The 20926-nt window shown below is 37.9% G+C and overlaps 1 protein-coding gene across 1 annotated transcript in view; it reads left to right on the plus strand.

The window, feature by feature from the left end:
• LOC146687394 (retinal-specific phospholipid-transporting ATPase ABCA4-like) overlaps nt 1–20926 on the plus strand; it is a 43740-nt gene that overhangs the window by 18383 nt on the left and 4431 nt on the right. The window contains exons 15-41 of the mRNA XM_085438459.1: nt 645–866; nt 1378–1582; nt 1678–1770; nt 2235–2432; nt 2907–3084; nt 3421–3552; nt 3686–3825; nt 3909–4046; nt 4415–4596; nt 4794–4899; nt 7453–7658; nt 8194–8248; nt 8509–8568; nt 11346–11506; nt 11772–11896; nt 12002–12100; nt 12996–13277; nt 13509–13541; nt 13677–13782; nt 13873–13947; nt 14234–14403; nt 15898–16075; nt 16198–16313; nt 16515–16662; nt 19212–19335; nt 20119–20248; nt 20389–20509. Of these exons, the coding sequence (XP_085294585.1) occupies nt 645–866; nt 1378–1582; nt 1678–1770; nt 2235–2432; nt 2907–3084; nt 3421–3552; nt 3686–3825; nt 3909–4046; nt 4415–4596; nt 4794–4899; nt 7453–7658; nt 8194–8248; nt 8509–8568; nt 11346–11506; nt 11772–11896; nt 12002–12100; nt 12996–13277; nt 13509–13541; nt 13677–13782; nt 13873–13947; nt 14234–14403; nt 15898–16075; nt 16198–16313; nt 16515–16662; nt 19212–19335; nt 20119–20248; nt 20389–20509 (3783 nt within the window). The remainder of the gene's footprint in view (nt 1–644; nt 867–1377; nt 1583–1677; nt 1771–2234; nt 2433–2906; nt 3085–3420; nt 3553–3685; nt 3826–3908; nt 4047–4414; nt 4597–4793; nt 4900–7452; nt 7659–8193; nt 8249–8508; nt 8569–11345; nt 11507–11771; nt 11897–12001; nt 12101–12995; nt 13278–13508; nt 13542–13676; nt 13783–13872; nt 13948–14233; nt 14404–15897; nt 16076–16197; nt 16314–16514; nt 16663–19211; nt 19336–20118; nt 20249–20388; nt 20510–20926) is intronic.

Here is a 20926-nt window from a genome sequence, read left to right on the forward strand (position 1 = left end):
AGCATGTTTATTCAAACCTGCAGCTTGACCCTTGGGCCTATATGTTATATTTGCTATCAAAGCAGTTTTAATTTGATTCCTCAGCACAAAGTGGCCTGCATGGCACATTACTTTGTTTTGAAGTAAACTTATTTGATAGTAGATTTGTTATTTAGTTCTTGAACTCAGTTAACATGTTATTAATGTAATAAAAATGCAAAAACCAGTTAAATACCAAATCCTCGTATAAACTAATTTATGCTTGAGAGGTTTAATTACTGTGACCTTAATTATAGGGCCCAAAAATACTTTGTGGCTCCACACAGATGGAAAAATTGCTAAATATGTCTCTTTTGAATAGTAAAGGTTGCCATACCAAAAGGTTGTTTCGGAGGGTTCATGTTTCACAGGGTTTAATGCTGCCCTCTTGTGGATCATATTAACACACACACACACACACACACACACACACACACACACACACACACACACACACACACACACACACACACACACACACACACACACACACACACACACATATATTTTATGTGTTTTTCCTCTCTCTACCTTTTTTTAAACCCTAAATGTGCATGTTTAAATGTGAAAGTAAAACTCGCTGCAGAGATAGTCATGCTCTATATATATCTCCTTTTTAATCTCAGGGTGGCAAAGTGTTGCATTACAGCGACCCGATCCTTGTCTTCTTCTTTCTGATGACTTTCACTCTGGCCACCATCATGCAGTGTTTTCTGATGAGCGTGTTCTTCAACAAGGCCAACCTGGCAGCAGCCTGCAGTGGCATCATTTATTTCACCCTCTACCTACCTCACATCCTGTGCTTTGCCTGGCAAGACCGCATCACCAAGAGCATGAAACTGGCTGCAGTATGTTTATTTTTTTGTTTAAAGTACAAAATCAGACCTGAAGTTATGTTTTTCAAGCATAGTAAATATGATTTACAGTGCTTAACACATTCATTAAACTACTAATGTATAGTTTATACTATAGTTCCCCCTGCATATACTGGGTAATCCAACAGTATATGGTGTATTTTTTATAAATATGTCAAATTACTCTTATTTACTTCCATTTCTGAACAGAAAGAATTGTTTTAGCGGTTGAATGCTTGATTAATTTCTATGAATTCAGTCGTTTTGCATCATAAATAACAATAAAATTTTAAGTTTTAAACAAGTTTTTAACAGATTTCAAAAATATTTGTGCTGTCATGTTTTATGACGAGTCTAATAAATTAGTTAAGCGCTGTATTTAAGTAAATCTCATGGTAAACATTAGCAAATTTAACCCAGCTGACTTTCATGCCTACACACAGATATTTAGCAACAAATGAAACGAGTGATCATCCTGTTTTTTTTTACCCCTCATGTTTTTCAGAGCTTGTTGTCACCTGTGGCCTTTGGCTTCGGGACAGAGTACCTGTCACGGTATGAGGAGCAGGGTTTGGGCCTGCAGTGGAACAACATTAAGACCAGCCCCTTGGAGAAAGACACTTACTCCTTTCTCACCTCCATCCTCATGATGATTTTTGATGCTGTCCTCTATGGTATCCTGGCCTGGTATCTGGATAATGTTTTCCCAGGTTGGGCTTACTTTATATTCTACAGTATTTTAGCAATTAATTGATAGTATGAGCTTATTACTAATAAAATCAAACTATTTGTGTCTGCCCATTAGGACAGTATGGCATTGGTCGGCCATTCTACTTCCCGTTCCAGCCCTCCTACTGGCAAAGACCTAAACCCTCACACACAGAAACGGCAGACAGAGGTTAGTCAACAACAGAGCAGCACTATGACTAAAACAGGAGTCAAAGAAATGAATTTCTACCTTTATTCTTTATGTTTAAAATTGCGGCTAGAAGGGCAAATTATTACCAGAGGAATAGTGTTGTTGTTCCATTGAATGTCAATATAAGGTGAAGTTAAGGCTCATCCAGCCCATCCCATCAGTGTCAGAGCTGGAAGTAAAATCTAAAGCTTAGTAAAAGACAGATAATAGGGTGTCTGCACTTTGAGTAACTGTCCTTATAACCATATGATGGGTCAACAAAGCAGTGTATTATTTGAACAAAGAAAAGATTAGGTGCTTTCTTTCTTCTTTCTTTTTAACTGGAGAGTAAAAATCAATATGTAACTTCAGCGCTTTCATGGTGATGATTTTTAATTATAGGCCTGGTAAAACTTTGATCAAAAAGCATGCTAGTAAGCTGATGTACTGTCTATTCCTTATAGTTCCTGAGAAACCTGAACCAGAAAACCAAGAGAAGGATATCGAGAGCAGACCAGAGACAAACACCTGTAACGGCTCAGCCAGCAGGAAAATCTGCAAACACCAAAGTAAGAGGGAGCAGCGGGAGAGACAGAGGGAACTGCTGAAACAGCAAGAAGAAGCGCCAAACCAGGAGGACGGCCAGGACTCGGGAAATGAAGGTGATGACACAAATACAGAAGAAAAGCTCAGAATGCTGAAACAGTAACTTTGACTACACTTCACAGACTAAACAAGGAGAAGGCATACTAGATAATGACACAGTTGGAGAGAGATGCCACACTGCATGTGAGGAACTCTCTGGGGGCACCTGGTGGAAACATGCAAATCCTGCAGCAGACTGGAAAAACACAGGGGAAAACGGAAAATGACAAATTTGTGCTGATTAGAAGCTGTAATTATATTGTTATTAGGGAAACTGCTGGGACAAGGCCTCAGTCAGGTTAGTGAAAGGAAGGGAAAATAGTATTAGGTAGGTAAAATACTGAGAAATCAGACTAAAAACTCTCTTTCCTCTAAGTGCTCTCAGAAACTTTCTTTCAGAAAGAATTCCATCAAATTAAAATAAACGTTGAGAGATACTGTGTTATTTCTGTCATGTTTTGATAATATTTTCAATCTCTTTTTGCATGCAGACCAGTCGTTCTTTGAGCCTGACCCAGTAGGCCTTGTGATGGGGGTGCAAATTCAGGATCTGGTGAAAGTCTTTGATGGATGCTCTCGTCCAGCTGTCAACTGCCTCAACATTAATTTCTATGATGGGCAGATCACATCCTTCCTGGGGCACAATGGGGCTGGAAAAACCACGACAATGTAAACTGAAATGTTGTTGTATGAGTGTTTCTTATAGAAAGTACACTGATTTTTAAAAAAACACACACTGAAAAGATGTAAAGGGAATTCATGTAGTGTGTCTGAGCGGCAATGATTCAGCAACATTTCAGATTTGAATGGCTTTCACAGAAGCCTCTATGCATTTTGGAAGCTCCCTGCAAGGGTATTTCATTAAAACTTGACAATCGTCTTTAAAAAGTCTTTAAAAATGATCTACTCAGAACTTTCTGTTTGGTTTAGATTCAAACTGAATTTTGATAGCTACTTAAAGGTTGGTAACACCTGTTTATGATGCTCTGTTTCTGGTTTTTGCAGGTCCATCCTGACCGGGCTCTATCCTCCCACATCTGGCACAGCCTATATTAATGGGAGAGACATTAGAACTGACATAGACATTATACGCACGTCAATGGGGATGTGTCCTCAACACAACATCCTCTTTAACCAGTAAGTTCTATTTTAGGTAATTTAATCAACTAAACAACCAACAACAATATTAGTAACTTTTAAGTTATTCAATCATTCACAATCAGCCTTCTTACAGAAACGTCTCACTTACTACTGCTGTGTTTTGTACCAGTCTTACAGTAGAAGAGCACATCTTGTTCTATTCACTGCTGAAAGGTCGGACCCAGGCGGAGGCAGAAAGGGAGGTCGAGGACATGCTTGTGGACCTTGGGCTGCCTCACAAGAGAGATGATGAGGCTCAGAACCTCTCAGGTCATTGCTTGTTTCTCTTTGTGTGTGAGAGAAAGCAGGAGAAAAAAAATCTCTTTTAAACATCTGTTCTATTCACATTAAAGGCGGCATGCAGAGGAAATTGTCGGTGGCTATGGCGTTTGTCGGAGGGTCAAAGGTCGTCATCTTAGACGAGCCCACCTCAGGAGTGGACCCCTACTCCAGACGATCCATTTGGGACCTCTTACTGAAATACAGAACTGGTAAAAGCTGTCTGTAAAGTCACATTTAATGGTCTGGTCCACACTTTAACTCTCTCAGTAACTTCATTTTGTAACTCTTAAAAGGTGTTTTTTATCCTCAAGTTGACTTTTCACTGTTCCAGAATTTACTGAAGAATGAAAGAAAGTCTTTTGAAGCTGTACAGCTCCCCTGAGGCACTTGGATTTTGTAGAGAACTGATCAAAAGGGGAAAATTCAACTGAGTGGCTACAACAAAAGACAGAATTTTAGTCATAAAACCAATAAATTCTGCATCCGCTGTAAAAGCACTGAAAAGCTTTGGTATCACACACTACTTTGTTCATGTACAACAAGCCAAGATTTTGATAAAAGCTCGCTCCTTGTGCAGGCCGCACTGTGATCCTGTCCACTCATCACATGGATGAGGCCGACCTGTTGAGCGACCGCATCGCCATCATCTCCAAAGGGCAGCTGCACTGCTGCGGGTCCCCCCTATTCCTCAAAAACTGTTTTGGAGTTGGTTTCTATTTGACGCTTGTACGGAGGATAAAGGACCTCAGGAAGAAGGAGGTGAGGATGAACTTTTGTGCTTAATCAACCATCTGTAATGCTTCTCATCTCAGCAGGTTTCTGCACAGAAAACAAATCTGTTTCTACCACAGACATATGCAAGAGAATACGTGATTTTTGTCTGCTCACTTTTTAGTCAGAAAATCCTCTTTTTCTTCTTTTGCATTGTTCAAGGTGTTATTTTCTATTTTTGTCAGAATAACTGCGACTGTGCCTCAGACTGTTCGTGTTCCTGTTCCATCTGCACCAGATATAAAGATGAGTCTCAGAATCAGTTTCAGCACCTAGACAGAGTTTTGGATGGTAAGTGGATATCGTATATCCCTTTAATCTTCCTCCTCATGAGCAATGCCTCAGGAGTTGGTTTGTTTTTGCGTCTGTCTATGTTCTCTTGTTTTTCTGTTCCACTGAAGACAAAGTTTACACAAAATGTAGATTTTGGAAGACAGTTTTGGAAAACGAAAGGATTTTGGCTCGCTCTTTCTTCTTCAAGGTGTGTTTTGGAAAGTAGAACTCGGTTTTCAAGTTCAAGTTAAGTTTTGTTTTAGGGTAAGGACGAGGATAAGGGTGCGGCTACCACACTGGATATCAGAGAAGTCACTGTAACAATACTATTGGCTAAGAGCAACATTAGAGGTAGCACATTTTAAAATTGGTGCATTGGGCTTAAAGCAAAGCCCCAGTTTCTCAAGACTCTCAGGACTCTGCTTGGTTCAGCTATGGTTTTACCCTCTTTTACCCACTTGGCCCATTTAACACTAGAATATATGCGACTCTTTTACACTTTTCATCTATCATGCTAGCTCTGACTTATGTTATCATTAGCAGCAACTGGGCAACTGGTAAATAGAGTTTAAAGGCAATCAGCTAAACTGATAAAGACCAGATCCACACGGTCCAACTATCAACACAATGTTGAACTGTTAGCCATAAAGTAACTGGTGCTGATATTATCATATGTGTGTTATTAACTCAATATCTGTATCTATGAGTGGAGTCATATAAGTGATGCTTAATGAATGTGGACAAGGGTATTATTACTATTACTATCAAAAAAAAAATGCCCAAAATACTGCCTTCAAAAATGTAATTATATGTCAATTTCCATATATTTTGTTACATGAGAACAATGTCAAATGTTAGAGTTAATAGAATCTGGTAAAATGAAGTTTACTTGATTGGTATGCATTAATTATTTGAATAAACCAGCCTTTATGTATGTCAGAGGTATTTTATTCAAAATTATTGCTTTATGTTTACTGAGAGAATGAAGAATAATTTTTTGACTCTAGGCTTGTGGTGTTGTTATATATAAGAAACAAAGCCAAAGGCAATTGAGATAATAAATGTTTGAACTGTCTGTGATTATAATTATAATCCTGGCAGCGATGGAGTCATCAGTATTCAGATGACTTACATACACTCACTCACTTTATTAGGCATACCTGGCTAGTACTGGGATGGACTGGGTTGGTCCATATTGAGGTAATAGCACCACACAGTTGCAGTAGATTTACTGGTTGCACATCTATAATGTGAATGTCTCATTCCACCAAATCCCAAAGGTGCTCTACTGGTTTGAGCTCTGATGGCTGCGGCGGTCATGTGAGTGCAGTTGGAGATGATCTGAGCTTTGTGACACGGTCAGCAACAATGCTCGAGTAGGCTATGGTGCCACAATAATTTTTAGTTGCACAAGTTTGTGCGCACAGACAAGGAATTTTACTTTGCTCTCTTCATGATATGGTTAAATAGGCAGTAACTAATTATGTAACTTAGTACTAAAAGGGTTCCGAAGTGTGTCAAGAAAATATCTTCTGTAGCTGTAGCTCAGCAGGTTCAAGCTGTTCTGCATCCTGCAGAGATTGTCTTCTACCTTGGTTGTAACAAGTGTTTATTTGATTGACTGTTGTCTTCCTTCAGCTTAAAGCAGTCTGACCATTTCCCGGCTGATGTCTGAAAACAAAAAAGGCATTTTCACACAGAGAACTGTTGTTCACTGGATATTTTCTCTTTTTCTGATCATCCTCTGTAAATCCTAGAGATGGTTGTGCGGGAAAATCCCAGTAGAGCAGCTGTGTCTAAGATTCTGTCTCAGAGCAGCTTGTCTAGCACCAACAATGATGCCACAATCAAAGTCAATTAAATCACATTTCTTCCCCCTTTTGATGCTTGGTTTGCATTCTAGAAGGTCGTCTCAACCATGCCTGTATGCTAATTATATATGCTTAAATGCACTACTGGCATTTCTGTTAATAAGCAGTTGAATAGGTGTAAATAATAAATGTATCGTACAGTGAAACTCCTGGTGCATAGCATCAGCCTTTTACAATAGAGCCCTGCCTAATAAAAATGTAGTAGTAATGATAATAATGATAACAATAATAACGATAATAATAATAATATAATGTCATAATAATAATACGTTTTTCTTTTGTAAGTGAGCGCCCTCACAAGTGTAGCAGAGGAGCACGTGTGTGTGCAACCTGCTGAGTTGTTTATACGTTTCAGTATGGACTTGTTGAAATTTGCATCACTGGCCCACTTATCAAAGTTGTAAAACAGAACATAAACAGACAATTTTTTTTCACATTCCCAATTTAATGGTCATATTGACCCATGAGCTTGCTATTACTGTTCTGCCTGAGGACACGTACTTAAGATGCAACCCCGTGAAGCTGGTGAAGTGTAAATTTGCTTATGCGTTTATGTGCTTGAATAAAATTTTTTGTTTTTTTGTTTTTTTTGCATCTCAAGCAGTTTTTGTTCCTTTGTCCTTGTGTTGGTTTCTGCTATTTTGGGAACACTTTGCTCCTAAGTAGCTCATTTATATGTGAATTTCTGTCCTCTTTCCAGGGGATATAGACAGCATCACAAGTCTTATCCACCACCATGTCCCCGAGGCCAGGCTGATTGAGATGATTGGACAGGAATTGACCTATTTGCTCCCCAGTAAAGGGTTTAAACATCGGGCCTATGCTAGCCTGTTTAGGGAGCTGGAGGAGACACTTGCTGATATGGGTCTAAGCAGCTTTGGCATCTCTGATACATCACTAGAGGAGGTACGGATGTCTGTTGTTTGTTGATACTGTGGATAGCTTAAGAGTCTTCAGAATATGTATTTATATTAAATTTTGGAAAGTTTGAATTTTGATAAACCCCGTTTGAAAATTCTGATAAATGAAATAAAGAGCCAGACATTGTAAGAGAAGTTTGTTTTTTGCCCTTATTAGTACTTTTAAAAGCTCTGAAAAGGTCAACATTTGTTTTCATTGGATGGATTAGAAAAATTGTGTACTTTTAAACATGACATGCCTCTGCAGCATTTTAACTATATTAATACATCTGTAAAGTTTTTTTTTAAAGACCAAGTGCTATAAGATTTCAGCTAATGTCTTTATTAGACTTGGATCCTGCATCTTTTCTTCTTTTCTCTTTTCTGCTGTTGCTTTCTACCTGCACACAGTTCTAGGGATTTGTCAGTTAAAAATTAAAAAAGAAAAAAGGGTACAATATATTCAGAACATAAAGGATGAACTTATACTACATGAATGAAAAGTTTTGAAAGTTAAGGAAGTTCTTTTTCTCTCTCTGCAGATATTCATAAAGGTCACTGCAGACGGAGAAGCTGCGAATAATGCCACCACTCCTGGTAAATACCACCACTGATATTCTCCATGGCCTTTTGCTGGAATTGAATTTCTGACCCTTTGCCCAGTCTCACACCTGTTTTTATTAGGCTGTTAGTGTTGCGTATCCTCGAAGTAGATTATACAACTGTGACTATAAAAGCAGCCAAAGTACTTGTTTAGATTTCAAGTGTGGTGTGGTGCTTCATTTGTCTTTTTTTAACCCTCTAGTTTGTGTGCATATGTGTGTGTTTTTTGTTTCACTTATGTGTCCTACTTCTAGAACAGTGGATGTTACAAGGGAGAAAAAATGGCTGCAATGTTGGCATAGAGGGAGATGAAGGTCAGAGCGTTAAGAGCCATTAGACTGAACTCTGGCAATATAAATGCTGTTTTTTGTCACTGAACCTGGGCCAATCAGATCTTTTTTTTCTTTCATCGATTAAATATTTTATTCCTAACTTTTTATGTGGGACTTTTCACATAAGGACAGTTATTTATAACACTCTGAAAGGCATTTATCCCAACCAGGGAAGCAAGTACCCCAGAGAGTACCTTTCCAGTAGCTAGGGGTACTATAACCATTAATTAAAGAAGTGACCTCAAAAAGTCAGGTAATGGGTAAGCAGTAAAAATAACAGCCAAAGGGAATGCATACACGATTAAAATGTAAAAGTGACTGGGTACTTTAGTCAACACTGAAAATTTCATACATATTATCTATGAATTGAATTCATAGACCCAGAAAGATTTCAGTTTATGATATTTTCATGAGAACAGCAGTTTTTCTTTTTTCCAAGTGCACATATATGTTGGAGTAGAAGTCTAACTAATTACATGACCTCTTTGACAGGTGTAGAAAAATTGTAAAGTGTAGAAATAAATTCTACATGGGTTAGATGAGGTTTTCAGAGATAATTATATACCCACTTCCATTTATATTTGATATTTACATGTTTACATATTTGATTCTTTATGTATGCACTTTCAAAGCAATAATATTTATGTGTTGAATTTACCTGAGGATAGGAATTCCTGGCTTCTGATTGGTTAGTGAAGTCACAGGGGGTCCGAACAAGGAAGTTGTGCGACGAGTGAACATGCTGCTAATTTAGCTTACATCCATCTCCATCTTACTGTTTATAATAGCTCAGAGAGATTTAGAACCACATAGCGATCCCTTCGGTTTCAAAAGTATGGCTAACTAAACTATTAATAAATAGTATGGCTAATTCATAGACTGCGGCTTAACAACTACAAGTCTTAGTTGAGGAAGAGATGAAACATGCTAAAATTACTAATGAAAGTATGGCTAACAGTTTTTTTTTAAACAATATTTGGACATGGAAAGATAAAAGCTTGTACAAAAGTTGGAATTGTTTCCTGAGAGTACAGAATAATCTGTTAGTTATTGATTTACAAGAAAATTAGTCTAAAACAGCGAAATAGTAGACAGAATGTTGAACTAGTATCCTAGTTGCTATGGACGGGGGATACAAGTAACTGATTATAATGAGAAACATAATAAATTCAAAGCAGATTAGAAACATTATGAGATGAATTCACCTGAATATGAAATGAAAAATGTTGATGATAAAGGGTTTTAGTCCACCTGACATGATAACCCTGAGGTAAATCAAATTAGAAAATGATGACAACTGTTATACACTGCTGTGAATTTTTTTTGTCCTGCGTTCTGATTTCTTATTTTACTGCATATTTGTCACAGTTAAATATTTCAGACCACCGAACAATTTTTAATATAAAGACAACCCAATTAAATATGAAATGCAGTTTTTAAATGATGATTTTATGTATTAAGGGATATAAACTATCCAAACCTACCTAGCCCTATGTGAAAAAATAATTGCCCCCTGACCTAATAACCATTTGTGTCACCCCTGCATTCAAGTGTTTGCAATAACTGGCAATGAGTCTTTCACATCACTTTGGAGGCATTTTGGCCTGGACGTTGTTGCAGAACTGTTTGAATTCATCTCATTGGGATGGTTTTGAGCATCAACTTTAAGATTATGCAAAGAATCTCAATCAAATTTACATAGAATACCTTTATTTTTATTACCTGAACCATTCAATGATGGATTTGCTGGTGCTCTTTTGGATCGTTGTCCTGCTGCACAACTAACATGTGCTTCAACCTCAGGGGACAAACTGATGGCCATACAGTCTACTTGAACATTTTCTTGTAGAGAGCATAATTCGTGGTTTCATCAATTATGTCAGGTCATCCAGGTCCTGAAGTAGCAAAGCCGCCATGAAAACCCTCAAAAAAGTTCAGCTTTTGTCTGGTGTGTCCACAGACAAAACGCTTGGAGACCATCAAGATATTTTTTGGTATTAGATCAGCCTTTTTGTTCTTTTTTGGTCAGCAGCGGTTTTCACGCTGCAGCTTTTCAGTAGATGCCATTTTTGCCCAGTCTCGTTCTTATTGTTAAATCATGAACTCTGAAACAAGTGAGGCCCGAAGTTCTTGCAATTTCTTTGGTAGGCTGGCCACTCCTGGGAAAGTGCACCACACTTCACTCAATTTGCACATAATGGTGCTCACTGTGGTTCACTGGAGTCCCAGTTGTGTTGTTTTTTAAAATCTTTCAACCAACTTCACTTTGTCAAGTGTATTCTTGATTCAACAAGAAATTAATAATTGATCATTTATTATTTATTCTTCGTCTGATATTAAAATTAGTTTCATGATTTGAAACATCTAAGTGTGACAAGTATGCAAAAAAGTACTATTCGAGCACAGAACATGTTTTCTGTGACCATTTAAATCCTTTTGTGTTAAGCCTCACTCAGCTTGAATGGCCCAGGTACAGGCTGCCTTAGTTAGAATTTAGTGTCTGTTTTTGCTGCTTATATGCTCTTTTCTATTTATAGTGCTGCATCAGATTCATATATTTACTCGCATTCATGCATTTGTGGTATTCAGAAAATATATTCATAATCCTCAGAATACTTTAGATGCCTTGCTCAGTGGATTTTAGTAGTAACACTCATTCACAGCCTGTTCCCACATGCAGATTATGCAGTTCATCTAAAATGCTTTGTTTTCTGTAGATATGGTTTTAGTGCTGCTTACTGTTTTCTTGTTGAACACAGAACATAATGGAGTGAACCCCACCAACCAGTCATCGGACAGCAGTGCAGGAAAGGGCTCCAGGCAGGTGAAAGGTGGATTTCTGATCCTGAAACAGTTCCATGCTCTGCTGGTAAAGAGGTTCCACCATGCCACACGAAGCCAGAAAGACTTTTTGGCACAGGTACAGGATCTCATAAACATGGGAATGACGTGATGAGTGAAATGGCTTTGTGGTTGCATTGTGTGGAGCATATAAACTAAATAGACTGGTGTGAGTTTCTTGAGAGACCTATTTGAATGAATTTGACGGTTTTAACAGATACAGTGTGTTTACTGAGAACATTTTTTGAGCCAAATTTGTTTGGATGTATCTGCAAAAGTGTCCGCTTATTTTGCAAAACATTTTCTAAACTGTTGTTATTATGCTTGTGACTGTCTGATTCCAGATCGTCCTTCCTGCCAGTTTTGTCTTGATAGCACTGATCTTCACCATGATTGTCCCTCCTTTTGGAGAATATCCCAGTCTCACTCTGAGCCCCTGGATGTACGGACAGCAGTTCACCTTCTTCAGGTGTGAAGGCTTTAGATAAATCTTTCAGTAACATGTTGGATGATAGATATTTGCTTTTTTCTCCAATTTAATTTTCTTCTTTGTATTTTTTCATCACTGTATTAGCAATGAGAGGCCATATGACCCCAAAATGAAACACTTTATAGAGCGCTTGCTAAAGCCACCAGGCCTGGGCACGCGATGCATGGAAGGAGAACCCCTAGGGTGAGCATTATGACTAGAGATAACAACACTCCTTCTGCTACATCTTAGAGCACTGATGTCTATTTTCTTAGGGCTCATACAATGCCAGGAAACGGTATAGTCAAACAAACACATCTTTAAACTGTATCCATATGTATTTTTTTTAATAGAAGCAAATCTGCAGAATCTGGATCTGGAATAACATTAAACTCATTTAAAAAAAATAATATTCAAATTTGTTGTCAAATACTTTAATTTTAAGCTTCATACTTCCGTTTTGAGTTATTAATCCAAAAGACTCAAAGTCATAACAGTCAGCTCCAAGAAGTTTGGAAGGAAAAAAAAAAGCAAAAGCAGTGAGAACAGAACTTTTTTTTTCAGTACAATAACAAGTAGCATTATACAGGGGAGTCCCGAATAAAGGTGGGAGGTAGTGACTAGACCACTCAATCTCTAGATGCTGCTGGCGTTGAAATAGAGTGAGCAGATGGCTGATGGAGACTTCGGATGAGACTCCAAGGACAGTCCGAATGAGCTGGGTGTAGGGAGGAGGAGGGATGAAAGGCACAGTGAGATATTACAATGAATTCAAAAAGCAGGAAAGTTTTGGAGAGCATAAGTAAAGTGGACAAGAGCTGCAAAATTAAAATTTAGACTTTTGACAAAAATGAAATAATGAAGAATTTAGGGCAGCAAAAAAACCTTATTGAACTCTTGCTTTAACTTCATTTAAATTATTTATTGGAGAACTGCAAAAAGCAAAAAAAGCTTCATTAAAAAAGAATAATCCAGTGGCTGAATTATATACAGTGGATGGTTAAAACTACAACTAAGTATATACAGTGCATAGATAGTAGCTTTACCGCATGAGTGATTTTACCTTTGCAGTTTAATTTCTTCACTCCTCTCCCTCCAGAGTTCCCTGCAGTAACAGGACCCCAGAGTGGGAGTATCCTGATGTCTCCCCAGCGGTTAGCAACATCTTACAAAGTCCTGCATGGAACCAGAGAAACCCATCACCTTCCTGCCAGTGCAGCACAAGTAACAAACTGACCATGATGCCCATCTGTCCAGATGGTGCAGGAGGTCTGCCCCCTCGCCAGCGACTGGAGCCAACGGAAGACACAATGCTGGATCTGACTGACAGGAACATCTCTGACTACTTGGTCAAAACCTACCCCAGTCTTATTAGAACTAGGTGAGTTTGAATGTAGTTGTAAACTGTACTCAAAAGGTAAAACCAGGTGGATTTAAAGAAGAAATACAAGTGTGTTAAAAACCCTCACAGAGCTGGAAAATATGTCCTAAAGGAAATTAAAAGGAGAAAAGGTCTAAGGCAAAAGAAAAACAAAGAGCTAAAAAAAAAGAAAGGCAAATAGCAAATATTAATGATCATTCTCCTTAATGAAAACTACATTTCTTTTCACAGTTTGAAGAGCAAGTACTGGGTGAATGAACAAAGGTAACAATTTTATTTCTTTATTTAATATTTTCTTTCCCCATTTTTGTTTTGTCGTTTGTTACAACGACACAGCAATGTGTTAAAGACATGCTGATGTTAGGAACTGTGATGTGAGTGGATATCTTCTGTCCTCAGATATGGAGGTTTGTCAGTTGGAGGGCAACTCCCCATCCTGGATGTGGACCCTAAAGACATCCGGAACGTTTTTCATCAGCTGGGACGGATGCTCAACATCACTGGGGTGATTATTCTTGTGTTATGATTTACAGATCGAGTGTGCAAGTTTGAAATAAGTCAATAAAAATTAATAATAATGAACTGCTGTCTGCAGGGTTACTATAGCAGACTTGCCCTGAGGGACATTGGCACTTTCTTACGATATATGGAAAGTGAATTCAATATAAAGGTAGGTGTGCAGCTCGATAGAAGAGTGGGTTTTTCCACAAATAGCAAAGTGGCACAAATGACTGTAAACGCAAGCAGTTTGACAGTCTAATACTTTGCTTGTGTTTTACAAACCTTTCACTTTCTGATTGTCTGTCATGTCATTGATTGATTCCTGTAAGTTAGCTTAAATGTTTTCCACTTGTAAATTTATTCTGAAGACTACATTTGGAGATCCTCTATGTTGTGTAACAGGCTGATCACACAGTTGCGAGATGTGCTCAATTAGTTCTGTTCTTCTCTGCCAGGTGTGGTATAATAACAAAGGCTGGCATGCCATGGTGGCCTTCATCAATGTGGCTAATAATGCTATTCTGCGAGCCTTCCTACCCAGAAATGCCAACCCTGTAGAGTTCGGGATCACTGCCATCAACCACCCACTAAACCTCACTAAAGAGCAGCTTTCTGAAGTCACTGTGTGAGTAATAACTGTAGTTTTTTCTTTTTTAGCTGTGTTTAAATGTATGTGTTTGTGTAGTCTGTAAATCAACCATAGAGGGTATAAAAGATGGACATAGGTAGAAATCTGTGGGGAAGTGCCTTAAACCTATAATCTTTTCCAATGATCCACAAAGTGAAATGCAAAAAGAAGACTGATTGCCTATATATGACTAGCACATACAGCATATTATTATACATACCATATTTAATGACCCCGCTTTTCACTTGATTTACTACTTCCTAGTGACTATAAACATTTTCCTGGTGGCTTTAATGTCTCAGTTTCTTATTTATCAAATTTCATTTTCATTTTATAAATTATGATGCCATTTAATTTAGTCACATTAGTTTAAATTGGACGTTAAATCAGGATGTGATTAGGGGCAGGCTCCGTCAAATTCACTTCTTACTCATCACGTCTTGTTTCAGCATGGTGAAAGCCAACATGCTCAAGTCCATATTTTCAGAATAGGACTTCAAAAATCACAAGTGATTTTGAATCCACCTTTTTCCGTATAGTCTTTGAAGTCCAGCGTTCAGGTGTTGTGATGGACACTGCAAAAATGCATATGTACAGACCAGAATTTTATTTTGTTCTATCATTTTTCTCTTATTATGAAAAGAAACTGAACAATCAGAAGCTAAAGGCGCAAGTTACTATGTGTGTTTCTAATGTTAAGCTGTGAATTATCACATTATTTGGATTTAGCTTAATATACATGGGTTGTCTTTTCTGTAGGCTTAACATATCTAATAAGTTCAAGTACTGGTGAAAGGTTTCAAGCCACCTTTCATTTCTTTATTTTTTGTTTCCAATGAGCCAGAAGTTCTTTTAAAAGTGATCTTGAGCAATGCGTTCTGAAGCTTTCTGACAGCCTTTGAAAGATTTTCGTTTTCAGTCATTTTCAGTTCAGACTTTGTAACTGACTATTTCAGAGGAATATATTTTTTAACCACTTAACACTGACTTATGAAACATTCGATCATAAAAAATGCACCTTATTCAAGGGATGAAAGAATATTGTTGTGTTTACACATAACAGACAAACTGGCAAAGAACCAATTTTAAGTTGTATCTTTTAGCACTTTGTTACCAGCAGCCTGTCACAAAAACACATCATTTGTTCCCATTTCTTTAGTTCAATCTGTAAAAATGCCAAAGAAAACAGAGTTTGACAGACATGAAAACATATTGTTGCACCAATAAGTTGAATCCCAAAGATTCAAAAATCATCCTCCACTTCTCCAGAAAAAAGGAGAAATGTGGTGTGGCTCAAGACTTTGGCACAGTACTATAGAGATATATTTATGGCCAAAAAATGCTTTTATTTTTAATTATCTCATTAATAATTCAGAGAAAACCTAAAGCCTCAAACCATTTGTGACTTAGCATGGATTCAGCATTGTTTTTAGTCTCTTAATAACAAACCCCAGAATATATAGAACTGACTTCATCTGCTTCCTCCATCAGGCTGACCACTTCAGTCGACGCCGTGGTGGCAATCTGTGTTATTTTCGCCATGTCCTTCATCCCTGCTAGCTTCGTCCTCTACCTCATACAGGAGCGCGTGACCAAAGCCAAGCACCTGCAGTTCGTCAGTGGGGTCAGCCCTGTAGTTTACTGGGTGTCCAACTTCTTTTGGGACATGGTAAGTGAAGCTAGACTGGCTTAAGTGAAATGTAATAACTGTATGTTAATATATCCTATATCAGAGCTATTTTTCATAATATTGGATTTCTGTCTTCTTAATCACTCTTCATGTTTATCTAGATGAACTACACTCTCAGCTCTGCAATGGTAGTTGGCATTTTCATGGCTTTTGACAAAAAGTGTTACACATCACCATCCAACCTGCCAGCACTAATAGCACTCCTTTTGCTCTATGGGTAAGCTGTTGTTTACTTTAATTTGGTTCGGTTTTGTTGTTCTGTTGCTATGGTATAACAAGACAATAACCGAATAACTAAATAATTGACAAAAAGTTAATAGAAAAGTTAAAATTAAAAGTACAAACAAAGAAAAAAATATTTTAAATTGAGAATTTTTAAAAATATGTTGGTTTTTGTCTTTTAATCTCTTGCCTTTAGGTGGTCAGTGACACCCATGATGTATCCCTTGTCCTATATATTCAACATCCCGAGTACAGCATATGTGTCTCTGTCCTGCATCAACCTGTTCATAGGCATCAACAGCAGTGCCATCACTTTCATCCTGGAGCTGTTTGAAAACAATCGGGTATGTACTGATTAAAAACCATGTAGCCTTCTAACATTTCACTGCACTTAATGCTTATTTGAATTAATCATTACATCTTACATTATGTTTTGCATTTGCACAGTTATACTCACATTCCAGTTCAGCTTCACCAGTAACTACAGGGCAACATTTTCAGTGCTATTACTTTTGGAATGAAGCAGCCACAGCTGAATCGCATACATTTATAAAACATTACAAATGTTTTTACAATAGTGAGAGAACATTTGAAAGCAAAGAATATAATTTTTGTGAAATAAACTGAATAATTCATGAAAAGTTAATAGATGGTGGTTTGATGAAGTAGCAAAACAGGATTCTGAATGAAGAAGATAGGACAAGACCTGTAAAGTCTAGACACTGGAGGATGAGTTGGATGAAATGGCAGGTGATGGTTTGATTGGGGATCAAAGACTGAGGTGATTTGAGTTTGAAAATTGGAAGTAAGATTGGATCAGAATTCTTCAGTGGGAAAGGAGATAAATAGAAGAGCAAGAACAGACCAACACATGAGTGCAGAAAGACATGAGAACACAAATGTTCCTTATTAAACTCACACAAAAGCTTTTTCATAAAACAATACAGTGATAAAACTGTCACCAAACAGTATTTTGTAACAGTGACTGTTTATATTCTAAAATATTATAATACAGCAATATTATGGTGTCATAATATCTACTATATAATATTATTATATGTATTGTAATATGACTGAGTGAATATTATGGTCATTTTATTCTTGCTCCCTGATGGCTGAATGAGTAAAATATGTTTTTAACCATATTTTTTGAATACATTCCTGCCCCCAAAGGATTTGAACACATGGCAGCTGATGTTTACCAACAGGGACAGAATGATCAGAATTAGGATTAGAGTCAGGGGAGTGCTGTTGGAGAGTATATGGCTTTTTAGCATAGCAGGAAAGCACAGGTGTTACTCATCACATTAGGTGCAGATCTATACTAAGTCAGGACAATGTGACAGTCAGCTGGCATGCAGAGCACTAGAAACCTTACACTGAAGCAGTTAAGTGGAATTTCTCTTTTATAAAACAGCTATATAGTAGGTGCTTACACAAAAGCTGATCAATTGTTTGGCACAGCTGGGGAAGCATGAGGGAAGTTAAGCTGCTGGTCTGCAGGGCAGGGGATAACTAATAACTGCAGGGCTTTTAGACTCCTGATTGACAGTTTGGTGTGAACATGTAAGTCGACCACAACAACTGCCAACACCTATGCTGGCAAGTGGAAAATAAAGGAAAAAGAGAAGCAGAAGGAAACTGAAGTTGGAGGGAAAGGGCACATATGTGCAGATGTGCTCTCATCGTGACAGGTGACTGCCTGCTCAAAAAAAAAAGAAAAAGAAAATGGAGATTGTCCTTCCCTCCAGATGGTTCTGTCCAATGCACATCTGTACACAGCTTCTCTCATGACATATGAGTCATGAGAGAAGCTGAAGGTCAAATGGGCTATATTTTTGTTGCCTGATATTTCCAAGGATTTCAGAGAATTTGTGCATTTCTATGGTGAAAAAACTGTTTGCTTTATACATGAATACATTTAAAACCCATTAAAAAATTAATTGCTATATTTTAGACTTATCTGTGTAGGCGAAGCAAGACATAAAAATGATCACTGGAAAGAAAGAGGTTTTATTTCAGCTGAAAAGAAGTATCGCTTTCTTAATTTCTAGAGTCTTGTTCTTTGGGAGAAAAATAGGAAACAGCTGAGGAAGGCTGTTCTTATATCAAATGTGCAATTAACATAAGAAAAGACATCTGCTCCAGTGTCAAGCATGACTGGGTGGTGGGTCTACTTTGAAGAAAATTTCAGCAACTTTTTAAAGTTTAACAAGGAGAAACTATGTTTATACCAATTTGATTTGGGAGCCCCTGGTTATGTCTCCCAAGTTAAATTGGTCCAGGCGCAGACCTAGCAATTCAGACAACCCCTAGAAAGACAGAAAAAAGAAACAAATGAACCTCACCTGGACTATGGATACCAGAACCTTGGCCTGGAAGAGTGGCAGCCAGACCTTAGCTTGTGGACCTTATTGGGCCTTCTTTGTACCCCATCTGTAGATTCCACTGTTCGGAAGTGCACTTGAAACCAGGATAGATGATCGATTTTGTAATCATCAATCTCTGGCTGTATGTTGTGTGAACTCAGGTGAAAAGAGGGTGAAATGTCAGCTGATTATCACTTATATGAGGTGTTTTGGGAGGAGAACCTAGAATAGACACAGGACATGCTAGAGAGATGTCTCTTGGCTTGAAAAGCTGGAGGAGATGACTGAGGAGAGGGAGGCCTGGACAGTTCTGCCCCCATGACCTGGATAAGTGGATGAATATATTTTAGGTCCTCAACTTTCCCTCAAAACCAAAGTAGAATATTTGCATTTCCTGGTCATGTATATGAGCTGTTCATTCTTAGAACATCTGATGCATTTCAAAATTTTTTAGAAAAGATGTTGCAATTATGTGATATATTTTTATATTTAGATGTTTGAGGTAACTTTTTTTGTGTGGCCAGTCTTTGCTCGTGTTCAATGAGGGGCTGAAGAAAGTCCTGCTGGTGTTCCCTCACTTCTGCCTGGGACGGGGGCTGATAGACATGGCCATGAACCAGGCTGTTACTGATGTGTATGCCCGCTTTGGTATGTACTGTGTACCTATCCATCATTTTAGCTGATAAAATTTCATACTGTGTGATTTGTGAAAATATTCAAGCAAACTTTTACAAAATTGCTAATTTGGGTTCTCATAGTTTCTAGTAGTTTGTACTCTTAATACCACACTGTAGTGTCATGGCTGGGGTAGCAGACGTGTGGTGTTGAGAAGGAGGACCCAAGATGCAGGCATAGAATGTGATGCGAGTGAACTATTTACACGAGTGACAAAGTGGCAAAAACAGGAAGAGCAGAATGGGGAGTTAACAAAAGCTAAACTGGGGAAAACCAAAGAACTAACCTGAAACCATAAGAACACGGAGTGATGAACCAGGCAGAGAGACACAGAGTTACACAGATGACATGACCATAGGAGGGAAGCACAGCTGATCCTAATTCACATAATGATAGGAAGACACAAGCTGAACACAGTGAAGTCACACATGGATCTACAAAGTAAAACAGGAAGTATACACTGACGGAACAAAGAACACGAAACTGACTGGGAGCATAAACCGTAACCAAAGAACTGAAACATCCAACCCCAAATACATAATCAGAATACCCCCAAACATGAGATAATAATAATAACAATAACAATAACAATAACAACAACAAAACGCTGGGTCACCGATCCAGGACCATGACATGTAGATCTTCTAGGCTAGATTAAGCGTAGTGTTGTACCATCTGTACTGTCTATGCATAAAGTACCCTTTCACTCACTGAAAATTGTAGTAAAGTTTGAGTTTGGACCTCGTCTGTTTCCAGGTGAAGATTACACATTGGACCCTTTCCGATGGGACTTTGTGGGAAAAAATATTTCTTTCATGGCAGTGGAAGGCTTTGTTTATTTTATTCTTAATCTTCTGATCCAGTACAGATTCTTCCTGGACCACTGGTAAGAACACAGCTAAAAGCACACTAGCTTAAAATTTAAATAAACAACAGTAACTTAACCATAGGGTTAGAATTTAGAGCAGAGGAGCTCTTTTGCACTAGAAGCTTCAGTGCTGATGATTTTTTTTCCAAATCTCCCAGGTTGTCAGACTACAAGCAGAGTCCTGCACAAGATGAGGATGATGATGTTGCAGCAGAGAGGCAGAGGATTTACGATGGAGGGAACAAGGCTGACATTCTGCAGATCAGGGACCTCTCTAAGGTATACATTTTAATCAAACGACTAATTTCATATTTATTGTGATATTTCATTGCGCATTTTGGATTATAAGACTGTATGAAATAGAAGTTTCAAGGTTTCTTCCAGGCCAGTTTTGTTAATTTCATTTTCAGCTTCAGAATTAAATTTATTTCCAGACATCCTTTCATTTGTATTCACATCAGCATCCAGTTAAATGAAAAATTAAAAACAGAGGGGAAGGCACTAAAGGTTAGTATTCGTGGGAACATTCAGAAAAACTCCAGTGGGATAAGTACTGAATACAGAAAAGGTCGCCACACATTGGAATTACAGCTCCCTTTAATTTCATTAGCAATGTTTCTACCAGCTACAGGTCTCATCATGCAAGTATCTGAAAAAGAAATAAAAGTTGTGAAATTCAGATTATAATGCAAAACA

Source organism: Copadichromis virginalis, linkage group LG18 (assembly GCF_057382275.1).
Source record: "Copadichromis virginalis isolate Kocher_CV1m ecotype Utaka linkage group LG18, C_Virginalis_male_GT1.1, whole genome shotgun sequence".
In the NCBI taxonomy this organism is placed as follows: Eukaryota; Metazoa; Chordata; class Actinopteri; order Cichliformes; family Cichlidae; genus Copadichromis; species Copadichromis virginalis.